The sequence below is a fragment of the Pyrgilauda ruficollis genome, unplaced genomic scaffold (assembly GCF_017590135.1).
Source record: "Pyrgilauda ruficollis isolate IOZ18807 unplaced genomic scaffold, ASM1759013v1 scaffold169, whole genome shotgun sequence".
Taxonomy (NCBI): domain Eukaryota; kingdom Metazoa; phylum Chordata; class Aves; order Passeriformes; family Passeridae; genus Pyrgilauda; species Pyrgilauda ruficollis.
The window spans coordinates 22240-38361 of record NW_024515764.1 but is presented as its reverse complement, the minus strand read 5'-3'; the positions used below and the strand labels follow the sequence as shown (position 1 = coordinate 38361).

General features: G+C 45.3%; 1 protein-coding gene across 2 annotated transcripts in view; it reads left to right on the top strand.

The window, feature by feature from the left end:
- DVL1 (dishevelled segment polarity protein 1) overlaps positions 1 to 16122 on the top strand; it is a 54870-nt gene that overhangs the window by 35538 nt on the left and 3210 nt on the right. Inside the window, exons 6-14 of one of the 2 annotated variants that reach the window (XM_041463635.1) lie at positions 3925 to 4018; positions 4972 to 5041; positions 5666 to 5805; positions 6098 to 6174; positions 6675 to 6742; positions 8366 to 8443; positions 11420 to 11551; positions 12099 to 12266; positions 13244 to 13450. In XM_041463635.1, the coding sequence (XP_041319569.1) occupies positions 3925 to 4018; positions 4972 to 5041; positions 5666 to 5805; positions 6098 to 6174; positions 6675 to 6742; positions 8366 to 8443; positions 11420 to 11551; positions 12099 to 12266; positions 13244 to 13450 (1034 nt within the window). Of the gene's footprint in view, positions 1 to 3924; positions 4019 to 4971; positions 5042 to 5665; positions 5806 to 6097; positions 6175 to 6674; positions 6743 to 8365; positions 8516 to 11419; positions 11552 to 12098; positions 12267 to 13243; positions 13451 to 16122 lie in introns of both variants that reach the window. The other variant, XM_041463634.1, reaches the window with a different exon arrangement.

The window sequence follows — 16122 nt, the reverse complement described above, 5'->3', positions numbered from 1 at the left end:
AACAACAACAAAACCCTGCAGCTGATTTGTGTTTCTTATTCTTCTTGGGGTAAATAAATGAATAATTTCCCTGGCAGCAATGCAGTGGGGCAGGATTAGCTCAGGGTGACCACATTAGAGCAGACCCAGCGAAATTTTTGTGTCTGAATAAAATAATAATAAAACTTCCTGAGTCTGACCTGAGAAGAAAGAGATTCTTGGAAGCTGCTGCTCCTGCCTTTCCCTCTGGAGATTGGGCAGGAGTTTTTGGCACAGGAGGAGCTGCCAGGCCAGCTAGTCAGGAAGAACCACTCGAAGGAATGCTCCAAGGTATGCTGTTGTGTTCCAGGGATGATGTTCTCAGGCACGGGAGACTTTGTGCTGGCAGGGAGAAGTTTTCTGTAGAGGCAAATCAGGCAAAGAGCAAATGGAGAAGGTTCCAGAGCTGCTGGAGGCATCAGCCTGGGGACAGAGGAGGGGTCTGAGGGGTGAGTTTGGGTCTTGAGGGACACGTCAGTGTGGGGACAGAGGGTTTGGTTCCTGAGGGACACATCCCTTGGGGACAGAGGGGTCTGAGGAGTGAGTTTGGGTCCTGAGGGACACGTCAGTGTGGGGACAGAGGGTTTGGTTCCTGAAGGACACATCCCTTGGGGACAGAGGGTCTGAGTGGTGAGTTTGGTTTGTGACAGCTGATGGACACATCCCCTGGGGACAGAGGGGTCTGAGGAGTGAGTTTGGTTTGTGACAGCTGATAGACACATCCCCTGGGGACAGAGGGGTCTGAGGGGTGAATTTGGGTCCTGATGGACACATCAATGTGGGGACAGAGGGTTTGGGTCCTGATGGACACATCAGTGTGGGGACAGAGGGTTTGGTTCCTGGGTGTGGGGACAGAGGGTTTGGTTCCTGTCTCCCCTGGGGATTTGGGTCCTGATGGACACATCAATGTGGGGACAGAGGGTTTGGGTCCTGATGGACACATCAGTGTGGGGACAGAGGGTTTGGTTCCTGAGGGACACATCAGCGTGGGGACAGAGGGTTTGGGTCCTGAGGGACGCATCAGTGTGGGGACAGAGGGTTTGGTTCCTGAGGGACACATCCCCTGGGGACAGAAGGGTCTGAGGGGGGACTTTGGCTCCTGGACACATCCCCTGGGGACAGAAGGGTCTGAGGGGGGACTTTGGCTCCTGGACACATCCCCTGGGGACAGAGGGGTCTGAGGGGTCAGTTTGGTACCTGAGGGACACATTCCCTGGGGACAGAGGGGTCTGAGGGGGGACTTTGGCTCCTGGCAGCTGGTGGGATCTGCTGCAGGAGCTGCTTTGTGGGGAGGCTGTCAGGGAGGAGGCACTGAGGCAGGAAATCAGAGGGAAGGGACGTTGCTGTCCTGGCAGGGGAGAGTTTGTGAGGTGAGGATGCTTTTCTGGCTCTGTTTGGCTTGGTTTTATTGGAATGGGAGCAGTGGAACAGAGCTGGGTAATTCCCAGCCCAAGGAAGTTCTGCTGCATTCAGTTAAAGAATAATGCCATGTTTTGGTGAATTAACCTGCTCACAGACATTCCAGAGTGACAGTGGCAGCACAATCATTTATTTCCTTTTTTTTTCAACGTGTTTGACAATTTTTTTACTAATTTTTTAACAAATTTTTTACAAATTGAATGTTTCTGTTGTTTGCAGATAGGATTTTGAGCACAGGTTGATGTAGGCAACATCACAGTAAAAGCTTTTTTTCTGTCTTCTCTAAAGGTCTAACAAATCTGGCATCTGTAGCTGGAGGATTATTGTCAGCAATTGCTGCTCTCAGTTCAATGCAACTAAAGGAATTCACTGCAAAAAAATTGTTTATTTCTCATTTAAGAAATTACCATAATTTCTTTTTAAGCCATGTGGATAAGATTTCTTTAACAAATGTTGCCTTTTTTCCCTGTCCTTTGGGAATTGTAGAATGGAGAAAAAATTATTGCTATTATTATTATTATTATAGTATTTTAAAAAATATTTTCTGTGGTATTTATTGGCATTTGTGCTGGAAGTGCAGTCAGGGTTTTGAGCAGTAGCTGGTGCAGAAAATTAATTGGTAGTGATAGTTCCAGATTTGTTTTTCATCTTTGCACTTTATTTGTCTCAAAAGCTCAAATTTACCATCTTGTCTTGCTCATCAGATGGTAATAATAACAACTTCTACCCAGTATTTCTGGAGCTCATGCTTCACAGAGCAAAACATTCCTCATTAGAGTAGGTTTGAGCTGCTTTTTAGCATCCAGATGCTCCCAGAATATTAAGGATTCAGCAAGGATGCATTAAGGCTGTGGATTGAGCAGAAATCACAAGGAGAGATGATGGAATGTGCCACAGCTGCATGAAAAGAGGTGTAAAAATGTTCTTGCAGAGCCTTCTGATCATCAGTTTTGTGCTGCTGCTGTGAGAGGCTGTTTTAACCCTTAATTTTTCCCTGAAATGTTTTGTGTCCCCCTAAACTAAACCGGAGCTTTTCTCAGGAGCTGATTCTCATCCTTCCATCCTAATACCGAGCAGAATGGCAAAAATACACCAAGAACAACTTCACTTCTCACATGTTATCACCTGCTAACAGGAGCTCAGAGATTTGCCAGGAAAGTCTGGTTTTGCTGGTTTAATTTGAGAGAAAAATGCACTTTTAGAGAGCAGGCAGCTTCACTGTGGAGTGAGTGCCTTGGCTTTCCTCAGATTCTCCCAAACTGGGAAGTTCTAGCTGAATCCTCTGCTGAGGGAAGGAGGAGAAGGAAATGGGAGAAGAAGCAGGAAGGGGGAGAATATTGACAGCAAAATGAAAGGAGGTTTTTGTGTCAGTCTTTGATGAATATTGAACAATCCCAGTTTTGGGAGCCCTGGGTTTGACACCTCCTTATTTTTGCTGTTGGAAGGCAAAACCTCCCAGCCCCAGGTGCTGTGTGAGCTGTTCCACCCACCAGGAATTATCACATTTTGGATCTTTTTTTTGTTGTAAAATCCCACCTCTTGGCTCTTCAGTTCCCCTTGCTGGGAGGGGAAGGAGGAGTGTGTGAGGTTAACGTGCCTGAAATAGTTGTGTGAACTCGAGGGAATGTCAGGAGATTCACACCCTCTGAGCAGCTCCAGGGCTGATACTTGATAAAAATATTTCAGGCCAGAGGGGTTTCCTGTGAGCAATTCCTTTTTGGAATTGCTGGCATCAAGTTTTTGAGGTATTCTCACATTCCTGCATGTGGCTGGAGCATGGAAGGCAGGGTTGTGGAAACTGGGGGGAAAGCCTGGCACTGCTTGTTTTGTGTTGTATAAGGTTGGATTTTTTAATCTTGGTTAATGATGGAGCATTGCTTTGTCTTTTTTTTTTTTTTTTTTGGCCATTCTTACATATTAAATAGAGGAGAGATGTCTCTCTGGTGGTATCTTAATAATCTGGGCTTTGTTCCAGGCTCCTGAAATTAATTTGGGCAAATCCATTTCTGTCTCATTCTACTCTCTGCAAAGTGAGGATGATTAATCCTGCAAACTCTTAAAGACCTTAAAGATTTATATGTAAAATGTGGCACATTTAGGTTCTACAAGTTTGGAGAGCCTGGAAAAAACAGCAAAATAAAACTCAAGAGAATGTGTGAAGGTAAAATCATATTCACTCTCTCCCTGTTACCAATTTCTATTTGATTTCTTTAAATTCAAGCCTTGAATTCCTGGTAACAGTGGAAGAAAATACAGCACCATGCCAGGACTCACAAAAATGAGCATTAAGGGTTGCACTCAGACCTGCAGAAGAAAACAAGTGCTAAATTAAATAATAATTCAATTATTCATCTGATCCCTGCTGTCCTTCAGCTGGAATCCTCTCCTGAGCTGTCTGTGTGCTTCCCCCTGTCCTGCTGCTGCAGGAATCAGCTCTTGCAGGTGGCAGAGCCTTGCAGGGGTGACATTTGCTGTCCTTGCCCTCAGGTTGAGCAGCTCCACGGAGCAGAGCACCTCGTCCCGGCTCATCCGCAAGCACAAGCGCCGGAGGAGGAAACAGAGGATGCGGCAGATTGACAGGGTAAGGCTGGCACCAGCATCACCCAGGGAGGTGAACTGGCATTTTTGAGTGGAGCTGTTGACTCAGGAAGGGATCCAGGACAGGTCTGTGCCTGTTGAATTCACTGGGAAGGCTCCTTGTGGCTCCAGGCTGGGCTAAATCTCTGCATTTGAAGTTCTGCGGCTCCAAGTGAAGTTTTCACCTCTCCCTTTCTCCTTTCACTGTGCACTGATCCCATTTCTTGTCTTTTCTAAGACCAATCTCTGGAGGAGCAGCTCCATTATGATGTGAGAAGGGGTGGGAGATACCCTGAGACCAGCATTCTGCTGGAAGGAGAAATCCAGGTTCATAGGAAATCCCAAATCTTTGCCTCTGCCCTTCCCTGTGCCAGTCCTTGGCAGCAGGATGAGGCTGACCCCACGGACAGACCCTGAAGTCCCTGTTTTATTCTCCCATAAATCTCAGTCTCCACACATTAAAGAATGACCTCACACGCATTTTACCACAGGATAGTGTTTTAGAAGGTCTTTGATAAGCACCTTTGTATTTAATTTTGGAGGCAGGGCAGTGTCTCTCCTCTCACTTCCTGCTGGATCATGTGCTGTTCACTCCTCCCTTTAGGGAGGAGCTGTGGGTGCAATAATTCACATTCCACTGGACACTTTAGGATCCAGGGTTTGCCTGTAAGTCACAGCCAGGAAGCAGAAATAATTCCAGGTGAAGTTCAGCTGAGAAAGCTCAGTATAGGAACGTGCTCTGAGTGTTTTGTGATCAGACCTTTGGAGAAAGTGCAGACTCTGCTTAGATTTCTTTCCTGAAAGTTTCTAAATGAAGCATAATTTTGAGGAAGCCTCAATAATTTCTGGCTGCCTTTCAATTAGAAACCTCTTAATCAGTTCCTGATGAGTTAATCCTCAACAGTTCTTACTCTGAGCCATTTAAAACCTTGAGACTTTTTCTGTTGTGTTTTGCAGTCGTCCTCGTTCAGCAGCATCACTGACTCCACCATGTCTCTAAACATCATCACTGTCACTCTCAACATGGGTAAGAGGACAAGCCACGTTTTTTGTGATGAATTTTGAGTGGTAGAGATGTATTTTGTATTTATGTGGTTTCCTAATCCGGAACTGGGCCATTTTCACCAGCAGATCAGTGTTCCTTCCACGGAAGGAGCTGGAACTGCAGGAGTTAATGGTGAGGGATTGGGGTAGAAGGGCACTGGGGGTTTGCATTTCTGCTGCTCCTGTGTTTCATTTGTCAGCCAGGCAGAAATGTGCAGGGCTGCCAGCAAACTCAGCACCTTTCAGCAGCACCAAACCCTTCCTGCCTCTCTGACATGTGGAACAAACATTGCTTAATGTGATCAGTGCTAATTTCCAGGTGTGGACAAGTCTTTTCAGTGTTCTTTCTCTTGCTATTTTTTTTTTTTTTTAAGTAACACTGTCTTGAATAAAAAAATCCTGTCTTTAGCAGCCTTTCCCTGAAGGTGCCAGGCAAATATTCATCATTAGAGCAGCCTGAGATCGTTGCAAGTCAAACCTTGCCCCGCTGATGTGCTGAGACGTTTCAAAGCTGAAACAGCTTCCAGCCTCGCTCTTTGCTATCATTCCAATCACTTTGTCTGCTTTTTTTTTCCCCTTCCCCACCCTCCACTTTGTGTCCATCTAGAAAAGTACAACTTCCTGGGAATCAGCATTGTGGGGCAGAGCAATGACCGGGGTGATGGTGGCATCTACATCGGCTCCATCATGAAAGGAGGGGCGGTGGCAGCGGACGGGCGCATCGAGCCGGGGGACATGCTGCTGCAGGTGGGTCCCTGTCCCCAAATCCTGCTGCTCTGCTCTGCCATGCCACCAGCCCCACGGGCTGCAGTCACCAGGGAACGGAATTTATTCATCCTCAGAGAAATGTGGCCCAAAGATCGCTGAAATTGGTGATTCTTGGTGAGATGCTACGAGAAATGACATTTCAAAGGAATGAAATTAAATGGTGGAATGGAAGTGGTGACCAGGCAGATAAATTGGGGGATTAATGAAGTAATTAAAACACCTTTAACTTTGCTGCTGCAAAGGCTGACCTCTGCTCTCTGCACTGTTTCAGGTGAATGATGTCAATTTTGAGAACATGAGCAATGACGATGCCGTTCGGGTTCTACGGGAAATCGTCTCCAAGCCAGGGTGAGCACATCACAAAACCTCTTCCTATTTATCCTCCATGTGCAGTTGTTGGAGCTGGGAAAACCTCAGAGAAATCAACATTCTGATATCCATCAGCATGCCTGATCTCAGCTGTGAACTTCTCAGTGTAAATGATGAGTAGGTCAGGTTGGTTCTGGCCAAAACCAACAGGAATTGAGGAGTTGCCTGCTTTCAGCAGGGCTGTTTGTTTATGTGATGAGAATTTTAATATCTCAAGAGCTGATCATCCAACAGATTTCACCACCAGTGCTCACCATTTTTGCAAAACCAGGAATGTCCTGATGTGCTTCATACTGAAAATATTACAAAGCTTCTCAAAGCCATTCATACTGAAAATACTATAAAGCTTCTCAAAACCATTCTCAGAATGTACTTGACAACTGCTGGATAGGAATAAATTTGTTTCAAATAGTTCTTGTAGCATTTCCAGCTCTGTAGAAATTTAAGAATCATCCTTAACCTGTTTCCTTTCTTCCTAGACCTATCAGCCTAACAGTAGCCAAATGCTGGGACCCTACTCCCAGGAGTTATTTCACCATCCCCAGGGGTGAGTACACATTTGGGCTCTTTGCTGCGTTCCTGGGAAGCCCCCAAGATATGGAATATTTTCACCTATTTTGACACCTAACAGATTCTACACATTCAGTTCTTTTATTTGTTTACTTCTGTATTGGGAGCCTGGGGTTCCACTGCCCACTGAATTCCTGGGAGTTTTTCTCTTGGTTCACATCTTTGGATCCAGCTCCTAAACTTCTGGGACTTGATCTTAACTTTTCAATTCATAAAAGGTTTGGAAATAATTATTCCAGATGTTAAAAATCCTAATTTTCTCACAGTGAACTTTTTAGAGAGACCTGTGTGTTTTGAATATGTGATGGAAGCAGCAGTGATCCACGTAAAAAAAATGAAAATTACCTTATTTTCAGTAGCAGTAAAAGATGTGTGCTCATGTGACAAACGCAGCTGCCTCCTGCTGGTGAGGGCTGTGCTGCTGCTGCTGGAACCAGTTTGTTCCCAGTCCACAGAAGATGAGAGTGGCATTGAAGATAAGGCTGGAATAAATGCAGCAGACTGTGGGAGCCCCCTTGAAACCCTTAGGAAAACCAGAGAAGCAACAAGAGAACAAAAGAAAACCGCTCAGATCATTCAAAAATTTGGTTTTTTCTGCAAGTCTGACCCCATTTTTTGTGTCTTTTCTCTGGTGCAGACTACAGGACCTCACTCCATTGAAACCCTTAGTAAAACCAGTATAACCAAGAGAAAACCTCTCAGATCTCTCCAAATCTTGGTGTTTGCTGCATTTCTGACCCCGTTTGCTGTCCCTTTGTGGTGGTACAATCTGTAGCATCTCACTCATGTGAAACCATCAAAAAACCAGAGAAACAACAAGAAAACCATAGAAAATCCCTCAGATCTCTCAAAACCTTGGTGTTTTTCTGCAAGTTTTGACCCCATTTTCCGTCTCTTTGTGGTGGTGCAGACTGTGACACCTCATTCACATGAAACCCTCAGAAAAACCAGAGAAACAAGAAAACAAGAGAAAACCTCTCAGATCTCTCAAAACCTTGGTGTTTCCTACATTTTTGACCCTGTTTTCTGGGTCTTTTTTGTGGTGCAGACTATGGGACCTCACTCCTATGAAACCCTTATTAAAACCAGTATAACCAAGAGAAAACCCCTCAGATCACTCAAAATCTTGGCATTTACTGCATGTCTAAACCTGTTTTGCTGTCCCTTCGTGGTGGTGCCAACTACAGGACCTCACTCATATGAAGCCCTCAGAAAACCAGAGAAACAGCAAGAAAACACAAGAAAACCCCTCAGATCTCTCAAAACCTCGGTGTTTGCTGCAAGTTTTCACCCTGTTTTCTGGGCCTTTGTGGTGGTGCTGACTATGACACCTCACTCACATGAAACCATCAAAAAACCAGAGAAACAACAAGAAAACCAGAGAAAACCCCTCAGATCTCTCAAAACCTCGGTGGTTTGCTGCAAGTTTTGACCCCATTTTCTGTCCCTTTGTGGTGGTGCAGACTGTGACACCTCACTCACATGAAACCATCAAAAAACCAGAGAAACAACAAGAAAACCAGAGAAAACCCCTCAGATCTCTCAAAACCTCGGTGTTTCCCACATTTCTGACCCCGTCTCCTGTACCTTTTGCTCGCAGCTGAGCCGGTGCGGCCGATCGACCCCGCGGCGTGGATCTCTCATACCACGGCCATGACGGGAGCGTACCCCCGTTACGGTATGAGCCCCTCCATGAGCATCACCACATCTACCAGCTCCTCACTAACAAGCTCAATTCCCGAGTCGGAAAGTAAGTCACCCCCTGGCCAGCCCAGGGCAGGGGGCTGCTCGGGGCCACCAGGGCCCGGCCACGGGCACGGTGACAGCGGCGGCGCCAGCCAGGCCTTGAGTGGTTTCTCACGCTTGGGGAAAGCAGAACTTTTGGCAAAGGTTGGAGGTTGATGTGGAGGTGTTTGGCCAGGGTTTTGTCTCAGGGAGAAGTGGTTGCTGGTGGATTTTAATGATAGGTTCAGGTTTTTCCACTCGGGGGCGTTTGGTTGGTTTTTAATAAATTTCAACAATAATGTTCGTGTTTCATTTGGGAAATCCTTCCCTGATATTCACGTGGCCTTCTTTTATACTTTTACATCCTTTTTGTTCTTTTTTATATTCCTGGGATTTATTGAGCAAGCTAAACCAAAATGTAACATCCCACATGAAATTAGGGTTTATATTTCAACCTTTTTCCTGGTTTGTCAGACTGAAAGAGCCATATCCATGAACCAAGAGGTTGCATTTTAAAGATAGGATCAGGTTTTTCCACTCAGGTGGATGAGAGAGCTGCCTTCTTGCATTTGATTGGTTTTTAATAAATTTCAACAATAACGTTAGTGTTTCATTTGGGAAACTCTTCCCTGATATTCCCATGGCCTTCTTTTATACTTTTTTGTGCTTTTTAATATTCCTAGGATTTATTGAGCAAGCTGAACCCAAATTGAACATCCCACATGAAATGATGGTTAGATTTCAACCTTTTTCCTGGTTTGGCAGTCTGAAAGAGCCATATCCATGAACCAAGAGGTTGCCATGATTCAGAGAGGTTTCTTTAATTCAAAAGCCTCTCAGAGCACTCAAATCACAGAGTCTTTTTAGTTGGAAGGGACCCAGAAGGATCATTGAGTCCAGATCTAAGTGAATGGCCCAGACAGGGATCAAATGTTGGTGTTACTAACACCATGCTCCAACTCCTTATCTTGGAAAATTTGTTTAATAGGAATATTAATTCTTCATTTTATTTAACTGAGAATGACACTTTGAGGATTTTAAAGACCTCTGTGGTATTGGTTATAAAGCACCTCAGATTTTATAATATATATTCCACCTCACCTTGAAGGCAAAGGCCAAGTTTTCTTTTTTATGTAGGTGTTTTTAGACATCAGGCATTCACTGAGGGGAAATAATCTGCAGCAGGAAGCAAACGAACCCTTTTCCTGCTGGCTGCTTTATCCTGAGATGTTTTGAGCCTTACAAGTCCTGCTGGAACCCAGTGTCTCTGCTGATTGCTGCCCAACAAGTCTGTGCTCAGCATTCCTCTTGAACAATTCATGATGAACTCATGATAGTGCTGGGCTTGGCAAGTGGGGAACAGGCAGCCTCTCAGTCAGACTTTGAAAATAAATGTGTTTGGGAGCAGAACCATATTTCTGGAGGCAGCTTCTCGTTCCTGTGCCGGTGATTTGAAATATTTCCTTTCTGGAATGCAAGGGAATAAAGGGTACCCCTGATTTTTATTGTGATCTCTTCCTTCAGCTCAGCCCTGTGACCTGCCCTGACCTGGGTTAGGTGAATTTTTAAAGCTGACTGAATTCAGACCAAAATGGGAGCATTTCAGATGCATCTCAGAATTTGCCATATTCGTGCAGCAACCAGAACTTAGAAAATATCAATTTTCTGTTCATATGCAGATCTCAAGTCTCCAAGAAAATACAATTTATTGCTCCCCAATATCAGTTTGTTGGTGTATTTTTTTTCCCCCAGACATGTTGCTTTTTGCCACTAACCAAACTAACTTAAAGCAAAAGCAAAGTTTTAGTGTTTATTTGAGGTTTGTAAGTATTGAAGCTGCATGCAGAGCTGGTCTGGGATATTTTCATGCATATTGGCAGTGCATGTATGGAAAGAAACATTTCCAGTTTTCATTGTTTCACGCTTGCTGTACCTTTTTTTATCCAAAATTTTGGGTGGCTGGAAAAGGACAAAAGTGCTTTTGAAAGGTGGGTGATGTGGGGAACTGGGAGGGGAGGAGAGGAGGGTTTTGGAATTCCTGCTGGAGAAGGGTCCGGGCTACAAACAGAGATAAAAATGAGTTTTCTAGGGATGGAAGATGGGAAAGGAAGGAGGATTTGACAAATTCAACCTCAAGCCTGTTCTGATTTTATTGTAAAAATTGATCAGGAAAGTGTGAAACCTCTGGGGGTCCAGTTCTGCCCATAAATGTGTGAACTGGGAAGGGCTGTGGAGGCATTTGGGAGGTTTTTTTTAAAGTGTTCCACAAAAAAAAAATTGAGGGCAAAGCAATCCTGGGAGGAGTGGGTTCTGAGGATACCCTGGGAAAGGTTTTTATAAGAAAATCCCTGATTTCTTCTGATGTGGGAAGATTTCTTTTATAATTTAATTTTCCCCACGAGTGTCCAGATCTTTAAATAAAAACTGGACATGGGTTGAGCCATGGTCACCCTTGGTCCGTGGAGACTGGGGGGACTCCTGACAGTGGACCCCAAAAGAACAAACCCCAAAAACTTCCCCCATGGTTCTCCTTGGGGCTGTTCCTGGGAAACTGAAATGGAAAATGATGGATCACAAAAACCTTTGGGTTTCCTTTCCTGCCTGTCTGGATGCAGAGAGGATCCTGCAGCTGCTCTGGGAAGCCCAGACATGGGGACTCAGCATTTCTGTCACTAAACTGGTGGTCTTGAGCCCAAAATCTGAAAAAATGCTGCAAATGCTGTAATTCACTCTGTGGATGAGGGTGCATTTATTTTATTTTATTTTATTTTATTTTATTTTATTTTATTTTATTTTATTTTATTTATTTTATTTCATTTTTTTGTATCTGTTGATAAAACTGTATTTTTATTTCATCCAAACTGGGAGCTGAGAAGTTCCTTCAGCCTGAATCCATTTCACAGCAGCCTGTGGCCTCTCTTCCTTTTAGAATTAGAAGAATCTCCCCTAACTGTGAAGAGTGACATGGCTACTATTGTCAAGGTCATGCAGCTGCCAGACTCAGGCCTTGAAATTCGGGACAGGATGTGGTTAAAAATCACCATCTCCAACGCAGTGATAGGTAAGCAGACCCCAGGAATGCTGAAGGGGGAAAAAAACAGTGATTTAATGGGAACAGGTTCAAAAAACTACCTTTTAATGAGCTTTTTTCATGTCTGTGAGCTCTTTTATTCCATTTATGGACAGGAAATAACTCTTGTGTTCATGTAGTGTTCAGCTGGCACAGTTTGGCTCAGATAATCCCATTTTAGATGTTCAACTGGCACAGTTTGGCTCAGATAATCTCATTTTAGGTATTCAGCTGGCACAGTTTGGCACAGATAATCTCACTGTAGATGTTCAGCTGGCACAGTTTGGCACAGATTATCCAATTTTAGATGTTCAGCTGGCACAGTTTGGCTCAGATAATCTCACTGTAGATGTTCAGCTGGCACAGTTTGGCTCACATAACCCCACTGTAGATGTTCAGCTGGCACAGTTTGGCCCAGATTATCCAATTTTAGATGTTCAGCTGGCACAGTTTGGCCCAGATTATCCAATTTTAGATGTTCAGCTGGCACAGTTTGGCCCAGATAACCCCGTGTCTCCTCTTGCTGTCCCCATTTCAGGAGCAGATGTGGTGGACTGGCTTTACACACACGTGGAAGGCTTCAAGGACCGCCGGGAGGCCAGGAAATACGCCAGCAGCATGCTGAAACACGGCTACCTCAGGCACACTGTGAACAAAATCACCTTCTCAGAGCAGTGCTACTACGTCTTCGGAGACCTCTGTGGCAGTGAGTCCCCGCTGGGAAGGACAGAGCTGTCCCTGTGTCACTTCTGTGCCTCGAGGGTGCTCATTGTCCCCTTGTGTGTCCTCATGATGAAGAGTTCCATGAGGAAGGATTTCCATGAGGGTGGCAGAGCTCTGGAGCTGCCCAGGGGAGGTGGAGTCTCTCTGGAGGTATTCCAAAGCCAGCAGGACACATTTCTGTGTCACCTGCTCCAGGATTGGACAGGGGCATCTCCAGAGGTCCCTTCCATCCCTGCCTCTCCTGGGGTTTCACAAGGAGTGTCCCAGAACAGGGGAGCCCTTCATCACCCTGACATTGTGTGACAAGGGGCTGGTGCTCCCTGGGAGCAAGGAGAGCTCCTGGGGGAGGATGAGCCCATCAAGCAGAGCTCTGAGGGCAGCAGGATTTATTTCTGGTGCTGCCACACTGATGCCATAGGCTTTAGGTGGGCTGGAGAGAGAAAAACAAGGATGGGACTTCATCAGCTAAAGCTTACGAATTAATTATGAATTATGAATGAATTATGAATAATTGGACAATTAACTCCAATATGAAAATGGAGCAGAACTTGTAAAAGTGAGAAACCCCATGAGTGGTCGTGCATTTTGGGACCATTTGGGTTCACCTTGGGTTCATTTTGGGACCATTTTGGTTCACCTTGGGTGCAGCCCTGGCTGGGCTCTTGTGCTGCCCAAGGTGGATCCATGGAGGAGATCCTTTTCATAAATCCCTGCTTTATTATTTAACTTTGTCTAGTCTGTTCTACATCAGCCTCCACATTCCCTGCTGTCAGTCCCACTCAGTTTCCAGCCTGGAAAAGGGGGATGTTCCCACCCTGTCCTCATCCCTTTCTCCCCTTTCAATGCTGGGTGAGAAGGCTGATTCCAGGGCGTTGCTAAGCTTCAGATCCCTCCGTAAATAAATTCAAAGTGATCATTTTACCTACTGGGTAAGAAACTTTCCCCTTTTTTCTTTGCCAGATCTGGCTGCACTGAATCTCAACAACGGTTCCAGCGGCGCCTCGGACCAGGACACGCTGGCTCCCCTGCCTCACCCTGCTGCTCCCTGGCCCTTGGGCCAAGGATATCCCTACCAGTATCCTCTGCCCCCTCCTTGTTTCCCACCAGCCTACCAAGACCCAGGCTTTAGCTATGGCAGTGGCAGTGCAGGCAGCCAGCAGAGTGAAGGTAAGATGGGATAAAAGGGTTTGAATTCCACAGTTCTCATTATCCCCCACCATCTGCTTGAGTTCCTTGGTGCTGTCCGTGCTTGTCTCGTGGTTTTGGTTGCTCCCTGCATGGATTGTGTGCAATGAATTAAAGGTGTTTGTGGCTCTGGAGGAGGGGGTTTGGCTTTCAGCTCTCTGTGGGAACTGCCAGGCTTAACCCAGTCAGGGATTGCCAGCTGTGGGGGTGAGCTTGCTGGAAATGAGGCAATTTCTGTGCTGCTGGGACAGGGCTTAGAACCAAGGTGCTCTTGGCTTTTATGTCAGTGCTCAGCACAAAAGGAAAATCACATTTTTTTCTAAGTGGGAGGTGGCCAGCCAGGGCTTTCCAGGGCTGAAACACTGCTCCCAGGGAGGAGAGTCTCTGCTGGCATGTGGACAGGGACAGGAAGAGAATTCTGCATGGATTCAAGACCTGCCCTCCTCCTTTTCTGTCCTAGATTCATTTTTAACCTTAGTAAATAAAATCATGTCATTTTTTTTTCTTTTTTTGGCTGTATAGACACTATTTTTTAAATTTCTTTTTTTTTAAAATCGCTTCCAGAGTGAGTTTTGCTTTTGGAAGTGCTGCCAGTAAAGAAGGGGTGAGGATTCCTTGTGGTTTTCAGTGAGCATCCAGTAAATTGGATGTCACTTATCCCTATTCCCCACAGCCAGTCAGATTTTACAAAATGGCACAAAAGGGTTTCATAAGACAGGATTTTAGCCCAGCTGCATGTCACCTTATCCCAAAATAAGAAATATCCATGAGGAATCTCACAGAGGTTTTAGAACTGGAAACTGATTTTCCTGGACAGAACATGGGGGTGTTTTTTTGGCAGCTGCTTCTGTGAGCAGTAGGAATTCTCTCCCTGCTGCTGGAATAGGAAAGGAAAGGTGGCACTCCCCAAAAGTGCCAGGGTGTTCAGCTCTGAAAGGTTTCCACTCTTTCCCTGGTGGAAAACAACTTCTGTGCTGTTTCTTGCTTTGTAACTGTTATTCCCTTGTTTTGTCCTGAGCAAGCATTAGACTGAAGGATTCCTAGAGGAATGGCTGACTCTAGGGGATTGGTAAGCCTCAAATTCCTCCATGATGAATTCACAGCATGATCATTTTTAGATCCTCGTGACCCAAATGTTTAGCTGTATTTTGGTTTTGTTTTTGTTTTTAATTTGAAATTTTATTTTTATTTTGAATTGTCTTGGACAATGTCTCAGTGCACATTAGCATATCAACCTGTGGGACTGTGCTGCAGCAGCTCAGAGGGGAGGGAAAATCAGGTGGGAAAACCCCATCCCCAGGCTCTCCAGAAAATAAATAGTCCAAATTTTTATGGTGGCACCCCTCTGGGCTGGATTTCTCTGCCAGTGCCCATTAATTGGTGGCCAGGTGGCTCAGGCAGGGGTTGGGAGTGCTGGAGCACAAGGCTGCACTGCTCACTCTCAAAATAATGTTAAATTTGGGGTTTTGTGCCCTCTCTCATTCATCCGCACTATTAAATCATAACAATCAGCAAATACCACTGCAGAGATCCAGGCTTGGAATATTCACTTAAAATCCAGTGGTTTTGTGGTCTGTTTTCCATCTCTCTGGCACTCTGCAGAAAATGCAGCCTTTCCCCCCAAAATCCAGTGTGGTTTCCCATCTCTCCAGTCAGCTGGAGCAGCAGAAAGTCATGGGCATCTGTAGCTCAAGAAGGAGCAGCCCAAAATAATTCTGTTTTCCCATTTCTGTGACTCATTTAGACTCAAAAGCTGGTCCCCTGTTCTGGTGGCTGGGGATCATTTTTGGGAAGTCCATCTTGCACTAAGGTGCATGAATTTAATGGGATATTCCTTGGGTTGATTAGTTGAATTAAAAAAAAAATAATTAGCTTGGAGCTGTCTCCTAATCTGTCTGTCATGGGAACAGAGCAAGACCTTCAGTTTCCATTAAAAAAATCAGGTTTTGATGTTTAGTAAAGCTTGTTTTTACTAACAGCTCAGCTGATACTCAGTGGCAATCCTTTGGTTTTCCAAGGTGATTTAGTGGCCTCTCTTGGGAATAATATCCTGGTGTTACTGATTTGTGATAGAGCAGCTCAGGAACTGTTTCCTAGGGAATTCTCCAACAGCACAAGGCTTTAGTGAGGAATTTTAAAAGGATCTCCCCAGTGAAGCCAACAAAACGTGAGGGATTTAAGGGTGGCAGAGAAGGCAAAGGGTTTCTTTAGGAAAAGGTAATTTTAAAAGGATTTCTCCCTACTGAAGTCAACAAAACCTCAGGGATTTACAGGTGACAGAGAAGGCAGAGGGGTTTCTTTAGGAAAAGGTAATTTTAAAAGGATTTCTCCCTACTGAAGTCAACAAAACCTCAGGGATTTACAGGTGACAGAGAAGGCAGAGTGGTATTTTTTTGGAAGAGGTCCAAAATAAAGCAGAGACAATTAGAATTAAACCTCATTTGCTTGAGTCAAACCCCAAATTCCTGCTTTTTCCTCCCTTTCCTGCTCCCCCCCTCTCCTGCTGGGCTGGATTTGAGCCAGGAGCTGCAATCCAGCCGCTGCTTTCACCGTGCAAGCTCGGAGCCGCGTCCGTGTCCCCTCGCATGGCACCACCCCATCGCTGAGCCGGCGCACGGCGCACACCACGGACCCAAACTCATCCTTTCCTCTCC